The sequence below is a fragment of the Leptodactylus fuscus genome, chromosome 2 (assembly GCF_031893055.1).
Source record: "Leptodactylus fuscus isolate aLepFus1 chromosome 2, aLepFus1.hap2, whole genome shotgun sequence".
NCBI classification, from domain to species: domain Eukaryota; kingdom Metazoa; phylum Chordata; class Amphibia; order Anura; family Leptodactylidae; genus Leptodactylus; species Leptodactylus fuscus.
In genome coordinates, this window is record NC_134266.1 from 167,324,038 (window position 1) to 167,343,187 (window position 19,150).

General features: G+C 40.4%; 1 protein-coding gene across 11 annotated transcripts in view; it reads left to right on the forward strand.

Annotated features, from left to right (window-relative positions):
- The window catches only part of DMD (dystrophin), a 1,873,751-nt gene that overhangs the window by 825,897 nt on the left and 1,028,704 nt on the right, over window positions 1-19,150 (forward strand). For all 11 annotated transcript variants that reach the window (XM_075265063.1, XM_075265067.1, XM_075265060.1 and 8 more), the window contains 3 exons: window positions 7,316-7,429; window positions 7,574-7,729; window positions 9,800-9,970. In XM_075265063.1, the coding sequence (XP_075121164.1) occupies window positions 7,316-7,429; window positions 7,574-7,729; window positions 9,800-9,970 (441 nt within the window). The remainder of the gene's footprint in view (window positions 1-7,315; window positions 7,430-7,573; window positions 7,730-9,799; window positions 9,971-19,150) is intronic.

Below are 19,150 nucleotides of genomic sequence, written 5' to 3' on the forward strand. Positions count from 1 at the left end.
TCCTTCCTTTCCACGCGCTGCTGTGTGCCCAAAAATCAGTTTACACCCACATGTGGAGTATTTCACTCATCAACAAAAAAAATAATAGACCCAGATAGAAATGTCAGATTAGTGCAGAACGTGGCATCCAGTAGGTTCTAAAATCATTAACTGCTAGACATTCCTCTCTGGTAGATATTTTTCCCACTTGACAGATTTCAAGAAGGAGAGCATTATTGGACTTAGAGAAACAGGGTAGTTGTTTCAATAAAATGCCTGCCATCTTAGCCGTTCAGGGTTTAAGTATAACACCAGAGAAATAGAATGGCAAACACTAGCCTTAAGTAAACAGGGCGCTCCTGAAGATAATTGTCCACATGGTCAGTGCATAGAAGAGTGGACAGTTAACTGACCACATGGACAGTTATCTTCAGGAGCGCCTTGCTTACTTAAGGCCAATGTTTGCCATTCTATTTCTATTTCTCTGGTGTTAGACTTACACAAGATTATCCTCTGAGTCTAATGAGTCAGATGAAGGCCATTGTATAGGCTAAAACGTCACTCTGCAAGGAAACATTGTCACTTTGTAACTTAATAAAACACCAACACTTTGACGATATTGGATGTGGAATTCTTTTATTTATCTTCCTTTTGATAAAAGCATACCATGGAATATGTAGAATCAAAGACATGTGTTAGAAGTCTTTCAATAGAAATTTGTTTTCTGGGAAAACAAATTGACTATTGCTAGGGAATGTTATGCCAGGGAATACTCAAAAATAAAAAGGAAGTGTTACTCACCTCTTGTTTGCTATTCCTGCGGGCAACTCTGTGCATTCCGCTGGTCCTTACTTCCAGCATTTGAATGATGACATCAATGAAAACGCCACATTTTGTTTGCATTCAATCATTGTCATCCGCGGTCAAGTGTAGTAGCTGGTTATGTCATTAGTGCAGGAAGGCAAGTGCTGTATTAAAGACAGAACTGACTGCACTTGACCATTGAGGACATTGATTGTGATTGTTTTCTACTAGTATTAGTAGTTTAAAAAAAAAAAAAAAAAAAAAAAAGAGAGAGAAAAAAAAACAATAGGCAATAGACAGTAATCATTTTCAGATTTCCTTTCCTACTTAGTAATCTGAAAATGTTTCTGGTTCCTAGCCACATTACATAGATTCAAGACTGACAACAGATGTTGTAAGCCCCATAACCAGACACGTGGTAAAGTAAGAATTTCTTATGTGAAATGAAACAAGGATTAATGACATTTTTCTTATATCTTTCCACCACCTTTTGTCTAAGGCCCCACATAGCAGGCCGCAGCAAAAAGGTGTTATGTCAGTCCAGGTAGCTGCAACGGGGCTAAGGGATAGCAGTAGGGAATCTCGCCCTGCACTACTCCCACTAGCTATCCCGGTCCCTGCCTCACGGGTGTGGGTCAGCTGTACTCAGGCTAAGCCTGACCCCGACAGCTCCTCTCTCACTGATTCCGTAGGCCTAGAGGGAAGTGGGAGAAGGAATGCCCTATAAGACCTCTAGGGACTGGAGACTAAAGGGGGTCACCCCTAACGAACAAGTGAAGCTGCTACTGACAGGGACTGACAAGGGTGTGCGCTGACTAACAACACAAGCAGCACACAGGAAACATGTGGGAAAGGATTCCCCCAAACCAATATGGGAAGGAACCTTACACTAGGAAACAAACACAGGGAAACTGAGTAGAAATCAAAGGATAAGGCAATTCACTCACATAGTCAATTATACACAGAGGGAGGATTGGTGAACACAGAAGGGAAAACACACAAACCAACTCGTTCACCCAAACCTCCCAAAAATCAACCACGGAACTTCCTCTATCCCAGAACACCACCTACTCCTCCTGCTAAGGCCTAGCTCTGTAAAAGCGACACTCAGCACAGAACCATGGGAGGCATGGGTTTAAATACAGAGTAGAGACCACTCCTCCCAGGTGCCAATGGGAGGACAGACTAATCAACCAGGAGATAAAGCTGCCTACCATCAGTGCGCACGTGCAAGTCAGAAGGTGTGCACCAATACTCACGACAGGACAACCCCGCAGCGCCAGGATGCCACCCCAGACACTGCGCAGCCAAAAACTCCCCAGGTAAGAAAAATAGAAATTAAAGAACCTAAATACTCCTAACAAAAGGCATTGTGGGAAAAACCACGGCCTAAATGTTTTTCCCATAGTGTGTTTGACAGAAAGTCCACAGAGGTTTCCTTTAAGGACTTTCTGTTTTAATTATACCTATTAGAAAAGCACTGGCATTTCCATTGGTGGCAATTTCCAACTGTGACAATTTTTGAAATCACAGGGTTCCCGTTGTGCATATTTTTCTGCAATGTGTAGACGGGATTCACTTTGCAGGACTGTAAAACGCTGCTTTTTTTTGTCAACTTCTCTCATTCAAATGTTAAATGGCCTGTGGTTTGTACAGCAATCTATAAATAAGTTATAAGCTATATGTTATAAGTTTCAACATTGAGCATACAATAAATCAGGAAAGGAATGCTCATGTCTAAATTTCATCTTCAAACACATATTCTGTTTTTACTACTATTTTTGACAGTAATTAAAAAAAAAATAAAAACTTGAAGTGTATAGGGAACAGAGCACAAGGAAAAACTGTTAACACATACATTTAACATATTCACTACAGTGAAGGATTAGTTCACACTGATGTCGGACTTTCGTTTCTAAAGAACACAATTGATCCATATTGAACCCCAAAAAAACTAAGTTCTAGCAGATCTTAATCAAGCCTCTTGACTCAAGGTTTATTTAATCTGTTGAATAGAATATGACATTATGCTAAGTCATAAACTATGTATACCAGATGGGTAATAGATGGTACCTTGTGCATACACTTCTTCTAAGCCATGCACATTCTTAAAACGCTGTTTGAGATACAACAATAGACAGGAAATAATTGTCTGATTGCCTTGAATACAGTCATTGGGATCCTCACCAATCATGAAAGCATGGTTCCTGAATACAGCTGTGATCTTTCATGAGTGGCCCTACTTGATTCAAAGTCTATATGACAGAGATATTCAAGTGCTATATACTCTGCTACAGTATGTCTATCATCTGCATTGACTTTGAATGCAGCAGCAGTACCCATGTACTATCCATTCAAGTGGTAGACATAGGACCCTTGCTATCACGATTGATTGCAAATCCCCACCTTGAGAAAATCCTGTGTATATACGTATGTAGTGCTACTTATAAATACGGGATAACTGTCACATTGTTGGTGGTCCTACCACCAGGTTCCCAATGATCAAGAGATTGGAGGACTGAAAGTCCCTCATGCATCCTCAATGTGAATGAAGCGCCAGTGTGCTTTTGTGACCACCACTTCATTCACTGCTATGGGACTACCGGTACTTTTCTCTAAAAGCAACATAGCAATCCCCTGTTTTACTGATGGCTGTAGGACCCAATGGACGAACCTCCAGCCATGTGACACTTATCCTCTATCTATAAGTCTTCCCCTCACAAAACTCTCCCCTCTACAATCTATTCTGAATGCAGCGGCCAGGCTCCTCTATCAGGCTACACGCTACAGCAATGCCTCTGGTCTATGCCAGTCACTACATTGGCTGCCTATTCATTATAGAATAAAATATAAAGTTATCACTCTCATCCACAAGGCTCTCCATAATGCCGAACCTCAATACATTTCCTCCCTCATCTCTGTCTACCGCCCAACCCGTGTTCTCCGTTCCTCAATGACCTAACACTTACATCCTCTATTATCAGAACCTCCCACGCTCCAAGACTTCTTCCGAGCTGCACCACATCTCTGGAATGCTCTACCCCGGACAATCAGATTAACTCCCAATTTCTACAGTTTCAAACACAAACTAAAGACACATCTTTTCAGACAGGCCTATCACAATGTCTAACGTAAACCCTTCCGTACTATAATTAGAATCCCCATAATTTAACCTTCCTCTGTCCCCACTCCCACATTACCCCACATGATATGATGTCTTTTCAGGCTAACTTTATTTGTCCAAGCTCCATCCACATGTTACAGGACACCACTAGTGATGGCTCATAAAGTTTTGTTTGTGTAATGGCAGTAACCTCTATTGCAAAATTGTCTGACCTCTGCATAAGCAATGCCGCCCCTGCTACCTCTTGTGTCACCCCCTCTACCTCATAGATTGTAAGCTCTTGCGAGCAGGGCCCTCAGTCCCATTGTGTGAAATGACGTTCTTTGTTATGTATCTGTCTGTATTTGAACCCTACAAATTGTACAGTGCTGCGAAATATGTTGGCGCTATATAAATAAAATGTATTATTATTATTATTATTATTATTAGTGTCATTAAAGGGCCAATGTTACGGTCAGCAGCATATATTTAAAGAAAAATAAAATAAACTAATATCCTGTGGAGCCCACTGGACTCTAAACTGCTAAACACCCAAGTGTGAATACGATCTGGCAGTTAGTGTCGCTGCCAGAAAACTAAAGTAACTGGATGTGCTCTTGTTTAACTCACAGAGCAAACCTGTGCAGATCAGAGCAGATGCTACAATAACTAAACTGTCTAGCCAGAACTCCTGGACTAGACAGAGACCAACTAAACTCTGTGCGCTTCAGTTCTACCCAACCCACAAGGCAGCTTACTGCCAAACCAACTGTCAGTGTGAATACTGACTAAGGAAAACACTAGCTAAGGCCAACTGAGGTATTCAACATACAACACACAAGGCAGCATGCTGCCCACTAACAATGGCATTGCTATCTCAGAAGTTTTGCTAGCTAAGGCCAACTAATATTTTGTTGAGGCTGGAACCCATGCACACACCACACATATCATTTAGGTATCAGGATAGATCTTAGAGCGCTGGGCGTCCAGACCAGACCCTTAAATAGGGCAGTCACAAGCAAACAGCCCAGCTGCCCACGCCGAACATACATTGGCCGACACCCCAGTCAATCAAACAGTCGACCACGCCCGGCTGCTGCAAGGAAGGTTAACCCTTGCAATGCTGGACTGCACAGTGGAACAGGCTGCTACTTTGATGTTATGACCACACCTGCTGCACAATCCTAACAGTCAATTACTTTCTGTATCATCAGATTTCTTTTAATTTTCAGTAGGCATAAAGTATTTTAGTGCTCTCCTCTGAATGATAAAAAGAAAAATGGGACCAAGATCAGTTAGGATTCACTGAAACCATAGTAATCTTTTGTCCTAAAAGATAAACTCATAATGCCAATGTGAACAAAGCTTCAAGTTGTAAATAAAAATGAAGAAATTCAAAGGACACACTTGTTCCAATAAATGTGTACCTACTAGAGATGAGCGAACAGCGTTCGATCGAGTACATGTTCGATCGGATATCAGGCTGTTCGAGATGTTTGATTTGAGTGGAACACCAGGTGGCAAACTCAAAAAAATTTGGTTCCCCTCCCACCTTCCCTGGTGCTTTTTTTGCACCAATAACTGCGCAGAGGAGGTGGGACAGGAACTAGGACAACCGAGGCATTGAAAAAAATCGGAAAAAGTAATTGGCTGGTTAATTCAAGTGACCTCCAATTTATACGAACAGTGGATTTAGTATCTGGTTCATATGAGACTGTGAACTATGTGACTGTGAGACAGAGATAGATGTACTGGCAGGGTTAGCTAGGGATTACCTTTATTTAGGTGGGAATGTCACTCACACAGCTCTTTGGGGCTCTATCTGGTTGGGATCCTTGTCAGCTTGTGATATGCGCAAGCTGACTTTTTCCCATAGGAAAGCATTGACCAGCGTTGATTGGCTGAATGCCATACAGAGTACAGTATTCGGCCAATCAACGCTGGTTCTGCCGGAGGCTCATCTGTGAGGAGGCGGAGTCTAAAATCGAACCAGAATGGAAACTGCTGTGGACCTATCTTAGACTCCGCCTCCTCCGGCAGAACCAGCGTTTATTGGCCGAATGCTGTATCTGTATGGCATTCGGCCAATCAACACTGGTCAATGCATTCCTATGCCGAGATGTAGCAGTGCTGGCCGTGCGCTCAGCACTGCTACACCGAAGATGAAGCAGAGCTGAGTGTGCGCTGAACCCTGCTGCACACTCAGCTCTGCTGAGATGCAGCACAGCTGAGTGTGCAGCAGGGTTCAGCACACACTCAGCCTGATACATCTCTGATGCAGCAGAGCTGAGTGTGCAGCAGGGTTCACATGTCCAGTGTAGCAGTGCTGGCCGTGCGCTCAGCTCGACTGCATCTCCGGTGTAGCTGAGTACAGCATTCGGTCAATCAACATTGGTTCTGCTGGAGGAGGCGGAGTCTAAGATCGGTCCACAGCAGTCTCCATTCTGGTAAGATTTTAGACTCTGCCTCCTCACAGATGAACCTCCGACAGAACCAGTGTTGATTGGCCGAATGCTGTACTCTGTATGGCATTCGGCCAATCAACGCTGGTCAATGCATTCCTATGGGAAAAAGTCAGTTCTCGCATATAGCAAGCTGACAGGGATCCCGACGTAATACAGTGACTTGGGCTTGTCAGATGCCCCCAGACATGCTTCCCCTGCTTTCCCAGTTGTATTCCAGGGTGTTGGCATCATTTCCTGGGGTGTCATAGTGGACTTGGTGACCCTCCTGAGTCGAATAGTGGTTTTCCCCTAAACGAGTATTTATTCCCCATAGACTATAATGGGGTTCGATGTTCGATCGAGCAGTCGAGTATTGAGCGGCTACTCAAATCAAACTTCGAACATTACACTGTTCGCTCATCTCTAGTACCTACAAATAAGTGAGTATACCATTCAAAATAAAATAAAATGAGAATCACTACACTTTATTCATTTTCATTAAAAAAAATAGGACTAGTGTCACCATGTGGAAAATATGGAAGCTACAAAAATAGCTAAAAAATTGATATCCTTAGGATACCAGGTAGATGTAGATTCCCTTAGCACGTATCAATGTATATAACCAGAAATGCCATAACGTTCCCAACGCAAACAGCAAAATCAGGAACAATTAAGTAGAAAATGCATACCCATAATAACTGTCGGAGTACATCCTCATGCACAATTCATAGTCTACACTTTCATTGAGGGATGGTGACAGTATGTATGAACCAAGTTTTATATGTGGACTAACCTATAGCGTTATAGAAATACAGATGTATCATATAAGCAATCATTGCACATACTCTCTGGTGTATGTATAGCTGCCTCCAGGAATGTAGGAACTGAGTGCTGACAAGAATTACTTGTGTGAATAAAGCCCAACGTCTACAGTTTACAGTATACATTTTAAGGACCGCATCAATTATGTATTTTTGATTTGCAGAATGATCTCAAAACCTTGTATAAGTGGATGGCAGAAGTAAACATATTCCTCAATGAAGAGTGGCCAGCACTTGGAGATTCTGAAGCACTTGAAAAACAGCTAGAGCAGTGTAATGTAAGTACATGAAACATTGTAGTAGGGAAATAATATGTATTACTACAATGTATTCCATTATAAAACTGTTTAATCTCTTCTATTAATATGGGAACAGTATATATGTTTTTGGTTGTTTTAATGAAGTTTCCTTTTGTTTATAAGGCATTGGTAAACGATATCCAAACAATTCAGCCCAGTGTGAGCAGTGTGAATGATGTTGGACAGAAATTGATCAGTAAAGCTGAACCAACCTATCTACCCAAACTCAAAAGAGAGTTAGATAATCTGAATGAACAATGGGATCTAATATGTAAACAGGTATGTATGTGAAAAAACATGGTTGAAAGTAAAAGTGGACAGTATTATACGACACATTGTAATTCAGTCGTGTATGTAATATCTAAATACCTTAACCCCTTCCCGACATGCGCCGTAATAGTACGGCGCGTGTCGGGTCTGTAACTATGGCGACCGCCCGGGAGCCGCCGCCGGGTGTCTACTGCTTTAAGCAGTAGACAACCGGCTCTAATGCCTCCGATCGGTCTGGGGACCGATCGGAGGCATTAACCCCTCCGGCGCTGCTGTCAAAGGCGCCGGAGGCGCCATTTTCCCGGCGGCGCATGGGCGCCGCCATTTTGGCAGGGATCGCCGGCTCCTGGAGCATGCTCCAGGGCCGACCCCCCGTTGCCATGACAGCCGGGAGCCTTGTTAAAGGCTCCCAGCCGGTCTGCAAATTCTCTCTTTTGCAGGCTGGTGTATGCAGCCTGCAAAAGAGATGATGCTTTTTTGCAATGCATTGCAATGCATTAGCATTGTAATGCATTGCATTAGTGATCAGACCCCCTGGGGTTCAACACCCCTAGGGGGTCTAATAAATGCAAAAAAAAAATAAAAAAAAAAGTAAAAAAAAATATATAAAAATATAAAAAGTATTAAAAGTTCAAATCACCCCCCTTTCCCTAGAACAGATATAAAAGTAGTTAAAAACTGTGAAACACATACATGTTAGGTATCCCCACGTCCGAAATCGCCCGCTCTACAAATCTATACAAATATTTTTCCTGTTCGGTAAACGCCGTAGCAGGAAAAATAGTCAAAAGTGCCAAACCGCCGTTTTTTCACTGTTTTAATTCTGATAAAAATTTGAATAAAAAGTGATCAAAGCAATAACATTTCCCGAAAATGGTAGAACTGAAAAGTACACCCGGCCCCGCAAAAAAAGACGCCCTATACATCCCCGTACACCTATGTATAAAAAAGTTACGGCCGTCGGAATATGGCGACTTTTAGAAAAAAAAAAATTTAACACCGTTTTGGAATTTTTTTTAGGGGTCAAAATGTAAATAAAACCATATAAATTTGGTATCCCTGGAACCGTACTGAAACACAGAATACAGGGGACATGTCATTTTGGCTGCACAGTGAACGCCGTAAAACCAAAGCCCGTAAGAAAGTCACAGAAATGCATTTTTTCTTCAAATCCACCCCATTCTGAATTTTTTCCTGCTTCCCAGTACATTATATAGAATAATTAATGGTGGCATCATGAAGAAAAAATTGTCCCGCAAAAATTAAGACCTCATATGACTCTGGGAGCGGAGAAATAAAAAAGTTATGGGGTTTAGAAGGAGGGGAGTCAAAAACGAAAAACGAAAATCAAAAAATGCCATCGGCGGGAAGGGGTTAAACAGGTTGTCACAACTGGTTGCCATCTATGTTTGATTCATGTTTAGTAATTTAGCATAAATTTATGTAAAATGCTGATGCAAATGTGCACTGATCAAGACTTAATACCATCAACTAACCCTCAGCACCCTGACTTGGTCAGGAGTAAACCAGCATTTACATTTTATTTCCCACCTGTCAATCCTTTATTAGACTAAAACAATATTATTTATGCTATGTATTAAATAACATATAAATACTGTCTTATGCCAGAGCATCAATGGTAAAAATTTAGATATATTCATATGCAAAGTAAATAATTGTCAAACAAACAAATATATTTTTGCCTTCAATATAAGAAATTCTGTTAATTTACAGGTCATCTCCATTATAATCCTTAAAAGGTGTAACAAAGTGCTGGAGAGAAATGTTTTGTTTGTCAATGAAATTGTCCATTGCACTGGTTTCAAAAGTCAAGGGTTAATGCGTATCCGCTCTGACAAAAAACATGCAGCCACTATGTGTATATCAGAGATGCTCTTATTTATATATACTGCATTTTTCCTGTGCTGTGTGAATACAATGTCATCTTTTGTTTGTCCTATCTTACAACATAACCTACACGGAGCCTGCTTCCATACTTGGACTGAACCCATCATGAGTAATCTAAACATTTCGATTGTCCTTGACACTGTCTAGCTGTAAGTTTATATCTCAATTTAGGCCTATACGAAAAAAGCAGCACTAAAAGGCGGATTGGAGAAAACCTTAAACCTTCGGAAAGATCTGTCTGAGATGCAAGAGTGGATTTCACAAGCTGAGGACGAGTATTTAGAGAGAGATTTTGAGTACAAGACACCAGAAGAGCTACAAAAGGCATTAGAAGAACTTCAGGTATTTGATACATTGCGGGGATTTATGAAGCAAAATATGGCCTTGTGACATTTGATATTTGACAGTTTATAGTTTTACACCTCTCACTCCAAGATGGAGGGAAAGTGGGAATGGTTTTCCTGATGACAGTTATCAGATTGATTCATTATTACTGTAGTAAGAAGGCGAGATGTAAAGTGTCACATTGTAAAGCATATCTTCAATTATAAAATAACTTTTCGGAAATGAATAAAGCATGTAAATAGAAAAAACTTTGAATATTATATATTCTTAAGGAAACAGGTTTCTTTCTCCACTTATTAGATTGGCCTACTTTTTACATAGAAATCAATGGAGGGGTAAGGGGGGGGGGTGAGGCTGCTTGGAAAGATAAATAAATAGCAGCAGCTGCTAAACTCTGCTACTCTCAGGGTCAGGGCGTGCTTATAACACCAAAATAAGGTCCTAAACTGCACAGAATAGGGCGATAAGCTAATTACCAGCCTCCTCCTCCCCCTGCCCTCTCCATAGGCTTCTGTCTCTGAGATGAATACAGACAGACTCTATACAAATAAACAGATTGAAGACAAGGATGAGGAAAGCAGGCTAATAGGTGGAGAAGGAAACATATTTATTTAATAAAATAAATTGTTTTTTTTATATTCACCGATACTATTTTATGTGCTGGTTTTATAAGTGGAAGTTTACTTTAATAAATAGTATTTCCAATGATCCTGTTTAACGTGCCTTGTAACCAGTATTAACTTATAGAACAGGAGGATACCTGCCCCACTAGGGCGTCTATTATAAGATTTAAAACAATTTTATTTATTTCCATTTAAAACTTTTGTTTGCCTAACTTAAATTTCATAACTTCATTTAAGTTAAGCAAACTACAGTTTTAAATGAAAATAAATAAAATTGTTTTTAATCTGATAATAGACGTCTTAGTGGGGCAGGTATCCTCCTATTCTATAAGTGGTAGTTTACTTTAAAACAGAAGTAATAGAAATAAACATGTACCAAATACTGTAAACTTGATACCTACAATTGTTAATCTAGTACAATAACTTAATATTACTATTGCTTCTACTACCACTACTATTACTAATGTAGAGCTCCTTGTGACATTGCAATATACAATGTCACCTTGTTTTACTTGCAATAAGATTTTTGTTCTGCTGTCAAGAAATTGATATGGAAACCTAATAATGTATCTGGTAATTACTGGATAACAGGTCTTGAAGTTGTGCAGCAAAATCCAATATGCAGAGCTCTTCTTTGTATATTAGACCTTAGTGCTTGTGGAGGTCAATGAGTGTGAACTGTAGCTGAAGGCAGTTGATTAGTTATTGTACGCTTGGCTGAATGTTTGTCTTTTCATGATGAGTGTAATTATCAGTAGATAGCTAATTCTATTAGTAATAATAACTACTTGTAAAAAGACTTCTCTTTTTGGGAATTTAGATTGTTCTTTAGAGACAAACAAATAAATCCAGAGTAAATGAAATAATTACTCAAGTGCAATACAAATTGGATTGCTCCATTTTAACTAGAGGAATGAATTGTGAGCACCGAAAAGGCTGTAACTTGAGAGAGTGATGGAATCTGACAGCCTGGGTTGAACTGCCACTATTCACATATTCCAATAACCATTAAATACACGTTTTACATCAATGGTTTTCACAATCTCTGCTTGCTGTCATTTAATATAGCCATTTCAGAAGACACACTGTAAAGGCAAACTGTGAAGCCATTTTCTCGTGAGATTATTTTATTCTGTATTTTTTGTACATCAGTGTGTGTAAGTCAAAACAGGAGTGACTCCAGAATACAATTCCAGAAGTCTAGCTGTATCTTTGTACCTGTGTGCCCTTCACGTGACCAGGACTGATTTTTAGCAGGATGTAAACAGTATAGGGTCTTAGTGAATGACGACAATAAGAAATCATGAAAAATTGACAATAGAATTATGCTGGAAATTTACATTTACAGTACATTACAATTTACAATTATATTTATTATAAATTTATTAAACAAAGAGTACCATTTATTTACTTAACGTCTGATATTCTCAGATTCTCTGAGAGCAGTGATGGCGAACCTTTTAGAGACTGAGTGCCCAAACTGCAACCCAAAACCCACAAATTTATCACAAAGTGCCAACACGGTAGTTTAACCTTAATAATGTGCAGATCCACAATTTTACACAATTACAGACCTGCAAAATATGGTCATATGAATGGGACTTTATAGAACTTTCTGCTCGACTGTGACACAGTCCAATCTTCTTCACAGTGACCCCCACACAGTATAATCTGGTCCACAGTGGCCCCCACACAGTACAATCAGCGCCACAGTGTCACCCACACAGTATAATCTGCTGCACAGTGGTCCCCACACAGTACAATTTGCTCCACAGTGGCCCCCAAACAGTAAAATCTGTTCCATGGATGGGTGCCCAATGAGAGGGTTCTGAGTGCCACCTCTGGCGCCCGTGCCATAGTTTTGCCATCACAGCTATAGAGATTGCTAAGCAAGAGAAGTGTTAAAGGGAGTCTGTCAGCGGGAAAATCATTATCAAGGTGATGGCAGTATCTTGTAGGGTAGTTCCTACACTTTCCAAAAATGCCTTTCTTATTCTGGATTATAGCTCCATTTTAATGAAAATCAATGTTTTATTTTATGCAATTCTCTTGTAAAGGGCTTTAGGGACATTTCAGTTTATTGCAAGCTGACTCTTGGTCCTGTAGCAAGTAAGTTTGGGAGTCTCATCACTTATCAAATCCAGCTCTGCTACATCAGCTTCATATTGTGCATCTTCCAGTGATACTGTGCTAATTTATTTACAACCATCCCTCATTACTGACTGCAAACATGTACTTCTATGAAGAGAGCTAGCAGAGCAAGTGAAACCCCACCTACTAATTTACCGAGAAAACCAGGAAGTGAACAGAGCACACAGCCTGCAAGTTGGTGAGCAGGCGAGTTGGGAAAACCCCTTTAACCGGTTAAGGACCAGGCCCAAAAGTATGTTAAAGACCAGGCCTCTTTTTTCAAAACTGACATGTGTCACTTTAAATGGCAATAACTTTGAGACGGTTTAACTTACACAAATGAATTTGAGATGGTTTTCTCGTAACACATTATACTTCATGTTAGTGGTAAACACTAATCAATATTTTTGCATTTATTTATAAAAAAACTAGGAAATTTGATGGAAATTTGAAAAAAATTGCAATTTTCAAAATGTGAAATTCTCTGCTTTTCAGGCAGATAGTCATACCATCCAAATACATGAATAAATATTATCTCCCATATCTCTGCTTTATATTGGCATCATCTTTTGATTGTCTTTTAATTTATTTTGGACGTCACAAGGCTTACAAGTGTAACAGCAATTTTCCAGATTTACAAGAAAATTCTCCAAACCAATTTTTTAGGAACCACTTCAGTTCTGAAAGTAATTATAAAGGCCTGTATAATAGAAACCCCCATAAATTACCCCATTTTCAAAACTGCACCCCTCAAATTATTCAAAACAGCATTTGGGATGTTTGTTAACCCTTTAAGCATTTCATAAGAATAAAAATAATATGGCAGTGAAATTTAGACATTTCATTTTTTTTCACTAATACATTCATTTAGACCCAAAATTAACACATTCACAAAGGGTTGAAGGAGAAAATGCATCTGACGGTTTATTGTGCAATTTCTCCCGTGCACAGAAATACCCCACATGTGGGTGTAAACTGATTTTTGGGCACACGGCAGTGCATGGAAGGGAAGGAGCGACACTGGGTGTTTGAACAGCAGATTTTGCTGGAATAATTTTCAGCGCCATGCCTTATTTGCAGAGACCCTAGAGTACCAAAACAATGGAAACCCCCCAAAAGTGACCCCATTTTAGAATCCACACCCCTCACAGAATTCATCAAGGGATATAGTCAGCATTTAGACCCTACAGTTGTTTCACAGATTTTACTAACATTGGGATGTGTAAATGAAAAATTACTAAAATGTCACTTTATCTCCAAAGTTTTCATTTTCACAAGGGGTCAAAGGAGTAAAAGCCCCCCACAGTTTGTTAAACAATTTCTCCTGAACACGGCAATACCCCATATGTGGCCATATTCTGCTGTATGGGAACATGGCGGGGCTCAGAATGGAAGGAGCGCTATTTGGCTTTTGGATGGCAGATTTTGCTGGAATAATTTTAGGTGCCATGTCGCATTAGCAGAGCCCCTAGAGAACCAATACAGTGGAAACCCCCTAAAAGTGACCCCATTTGGGAAACTACACCCCCCACAGAACATATTAAAGGGTAGAGTGAGCATTTTGACCCTACAGCTGTTTCACAGATTTTATTAACATTGGGCCATGAAAATGAAAAATTACTTTTTTTCCAACAAACTGTCAATTTAGCCCCAAATTTTTAATTTTCACAAGAGGATAAAGGAGAAAAAGCTCCCTAAAGTTCGTTACACAAATTCTGCTGAACACAGAAATGCCCCATATGTGGTCATAATCTGCTGTATGGGAACATGGCGGGGCTCAGAATGGAAAGAGGGCTATTTGGCTTTTGGAGGGCAGATTTTGCTGGAATATTTTTCAGGTCCCATGTCGCATTTGCAGAGCCCCTAAAGTTCCAATACAGTGGAAACCCCCTATAAGTGACCCCATTTTGGAAACTACACCCCTCATAGAATCTGTCTAGGGGTAGAGTGAGTATTTTGGCCTCACAGGTGTTTCACAGATTTTATTAACATTGGGACGTGAAAATGAAAAATTACTTTTTTTCCCAATAAATCGTCCATTTAGCGCCATAGTTTTAATTTTGCAAATAGTTTAAGAATTAAAAGCCCCCCACAGTTTGTTACACAATTTCTTCTGAACACGGCAATACCCCATATGTGGCCAAAATCTGCTGTATGGGTACATGCTGGGGCTCAGAATGGAAAGAGCGCTATTTGGATTTTGGAGGGCAGATGTTGCTGGAATAGTTTTCAGGTGCCATGTCGCATTTGCAGAGCCCCTAAAGTATCAATACAATGGAAACCCCTCAAAAGTGACCCCATTTTAGAAACTACACCTGTCAAGGAATGTATCAAGGGGTATTATCATTTTGAGCCTAAAATGCTTCCCAAAAATTAATGTACAAAATGAAAATTGAAATTTTTAAAAATATGCCATTTCGGTGCCCAATACGTTGCACCCACTTTGTGTTGTCAGAGACCTGCACTCCTAAAACTATTAAGTGGGCCATCCCGGGGGTCAAAAAATTATATATGTGGGTGTAAACTGCTGCTTGGGCACACAGCAGGGCTCAGAAGGGAAGGACCACTGTGCGTTTTAGCTTTTGGGGTACAGATTTAGAGGGACCCTCTGGGTGCCATGATGTTTTTGCAGAGCCCTGGAGGTTCCAGTAAACTGGAATTCACCAAGAAGTGACCCCATTTTGTAGGGGCAATTTTAGGGTCTCTGCAAATGTGACATGGTGTCCAAAAACGAAGAATCTAAATCTGCACTCCAAAAGCACATATTGCTCCTTCACATCTGCACCCTGCTGGGTACCCAAATAGCAGTGTATGCCCACATGTATGACACTGGTGTACCCCGGATAACGTACTTAATGCCATATGTGGGTAGAAATGGCTGTTTGGGCACAACCGGGGACAGAAGGGAAGGAGCGCTATTTTGGTTTTTGGAGCACAGTTTGGTTTTTTTTGCCACTTTTGCAAAGCCCCTGAATTGCCAATAAAGTGGAATCCGCAGACATGTCACCCTATTTTGGACACTACCCCACTGATGGGATTTATCAAGTGGTGTAGCGAGAATTTTTAACCCTTGAGTGTTGCATTTATTTAGTTTCCAGAAATGAAATCGCAACTGATAGAGAAGTTAAAAATGAAAATTTTACAGATTTGCCATTTCAGTGTGCAACATGTTGTGCCCGACTTATGTCAGCAGAGACACTCCAAAAACTGTTAAACGGGTATCCCAGGCACAACAGCTTTTAGAGCGTTCATCTCTGATACAAGGTGGGCACAACATATTACGCACTGAAAGGACGTATTCCTGGAAAAATGGTCATTTTCACCTCTCACAATCCACTACAGTTATAGTTATATATATAAAGTTATAGCAACACTTGGGGGTTAAAAATGCTGTCTGTACCCCTGGATAAATCCTTCAGGGGTGTAGTTTCCAAAATAAGGTAATTTATCAGGGGATTCCAAATTACTGGCGTTTCAGCTCTACAAAAGTGTCATGGCATCCAAAAACCAAACCGTCTGTGCTCCAAAAACCAAATGACCCTTCTTCCCTTCTGTGTCCGGCTGTGCCCTAGTATCAGTTTATACCCACATATGACATTATGTCCGTTATCCGGGGGTACACCAGTGTCATACATGTGTCATACATGTGTCATAAACTGCAGTTTGGACGTACAGCAGGGTGCAGAAGGGAAGGAGCGCTATGCGGCATTTGGAGTACAGATTCAGATGTTTGGTATCTGGACGCCATGTCATGTTTGTAGAGCCTGTAAGGTACCAGAAAAGTGGATTCCATGGGGTACCAGGAGTGACCCCATTTTGAAAACTGCACCCCTCAAAGAATTTATCAGGGGGTGTAGTGAGTATTAGTATCCCGGACGTGACTGCACAGCGGATGGCGAAGAGGGAATGTATAAGCGGTGCGGAGGACATTGCAGACACCAAATTCCCTACTATGTCCCCGTAGCTCCTATGATTGGGGGAGTCACTCTGGGGGTCACTTTAGGGGTCACTTCTGGTGTCTGTTCCCTCATAAGCTGTAAATCTGGGGTGTCCCCTGATATCCGCTCGCACAGCTTATATATTCCCTACATGACGCACCCAGTTGTGTTCTAATAATTTGGCGATTTTTGAGGGTTTTTGTCTTCACATTGTGAGATGCTATATTTTCTTTATGTTTCTGGTGACGCGGCCATATAAGGGCTTATTCTTTGCGGGATGAGATGCATTTCGTAATGACACCATTTTTGGGTGTCTACATCTTATTGAATACATTTTATTAACCCTTTTTTGCTGGATTTAAAAAAAAAAATCAATCCTGGCATTGAGTTTTACTTTTTTAATTTTGCGCCATGCAGCGTATAGTATAAGTAACATGTTCCCTTTATTCTGCGGGTCGGTACGGTTACGGCGATACCTCATTTATAGTATTTTTTTATGTGTTACTAGTTCTGCAGAGGAAAAACACATTTGGGGACATAAATCAATGTTTTTTGCATCGCATCTTCTAAGAGGCGTAACATTTTTATTTTTCGGTTGACAGAGTTGGTTGAGGGCTTATTTTTTGCGGGACAACCTGCGCTTTTTATTGGTACTGTTGTCGGATGCATATGACTTTTTGATCACTTTTTATAGCATATTTTGTATGGTGAGATGGCGAAAAATCATTACTTCCGGCGAGTTTTTTCCGGTTTTTTTTTCCGGCGTTCGCCGTGTACATTAAATATTATTTCAGTTTTATTGTACAGATTGTTACGGACGCGACAATACCAAATATGCATTGTTTTTATTACTTTTTAGTTCTTTTTTTATATAATTCATTTTCTATTGAGAAAAAGGGATTTTTGGGCTTTATAACTTTATTAATTTTTTTCATACACTTCATTTTATTTTTTTTACATTTTTTTTACTTTTTCATGTGTCCATTTAGGACACTTCAATCAGCAATACTTTGCTGATATAGAATGCCATGTGAGACACAGCATGCAGGTGTCCCACATGGCATTCCGTAGCAGGATGTCAGGCTGTGTAGACGCTGAGTTAGTAGCGGACAAACACGTTGAGGGGAGTCTATCAATCCCTCTACACCTCTACAAAACCCTGTTCTGCATCTTTCACATTGCGAGTGGAGCAAAATGGGGAATGACTCAGACTAGGTCAGGGATGCCTCAGCCCAACATATTCATTATATACTTTTTTTTTTCTTAAGTAGATTGTGAGCCCCACATAGAGCTCACAATGTACATTTTTTTCCCTGTCAATACATATTTGGAATATGGGATGGAAAACCATACAAACACGGGGAGAACATACAAACCCTTTTTTTTGCCCTTGTTGGGATTTGAACACCAGGACTCCAGCGCTGCAAGGCTGCAGTGCTAACCACTGAGCCACCGTGTGGCCCTCATTATATACTATTTTTATGGTATGAATTATAATGAAAATCTACGACAATTCCCAGGTGGCATAGATATCCATTCTGGCTGAAGCCTAATGGCCAGAACAACCAAAACTTTTTATATTACCAAGTAGTGAGGTGTATAAGACTTGTGTTTTGTTGGGCAAGTTTTAGTTTGTATTTATACCTTGTGGGCTATGTTTAAAATACATCAGCAGATGTCAGGAAGGAGTTAACGGGAGTCTGTCAGCTGTACAATGATTGTAAACTTAATCTTAGTACCTTGTAGAGATGATTCTGCAATTTCCACTCTTTTCATTTTGACCAAATTACAGTTTAATTCATATGAAAATGAGGGGAAAGTGGATGGAGAGCATGCTTTATATTGCTTGGGCTTCTCTCCTTATTTGAATACGAATAAAATTAGGATTTACCTGGACTTGCGGATCCAAAGCTGAATATCAGAGACATATTTGGAACCTACAATATAGAATCACATCTACAAGGTAGTATGATTAAAGTGGTTGTCCAGGCTAAACATTTTAGGTTTAACTGCTGGGGCAGTTTAAAAAAAACAAAAAACATACTCACACATGTCCCAGTTGCTTTGTTGTCATCCTGAGCCTCCTGGTTCGTTTGCTCTCCTGGGTCTCTTCCAGCATTGTGCTGAAGCCACCTCAGCAGGCCTGAGAAAGAGGACCAGTGATGTCACAAGTATTGACTTTCAGGACTTATGCTGATTGGCCTCAGTGGTCATGTAACCACTCAGGCCAATCAGCAGCTGCAGCACAATGGTGGAAGACGCCATGGGAGCAGATGACATGGGAGGCGCGAGAGGACACTGGGGACAGGTGAGTATTCTTTTTTTTTTTTTCACTGTCCTCCAGCTTATATAAACCTTTAGGCTCTTCCAGCCTCCAAAGATGACATCAGCCTTCAAACCATCAATACACACTCAGTGGTTCTTCATGTAATTTCTGGAAGAGCATGTGAAACAGTGCCAAAGCCCACGGGAGACTAATACCACTA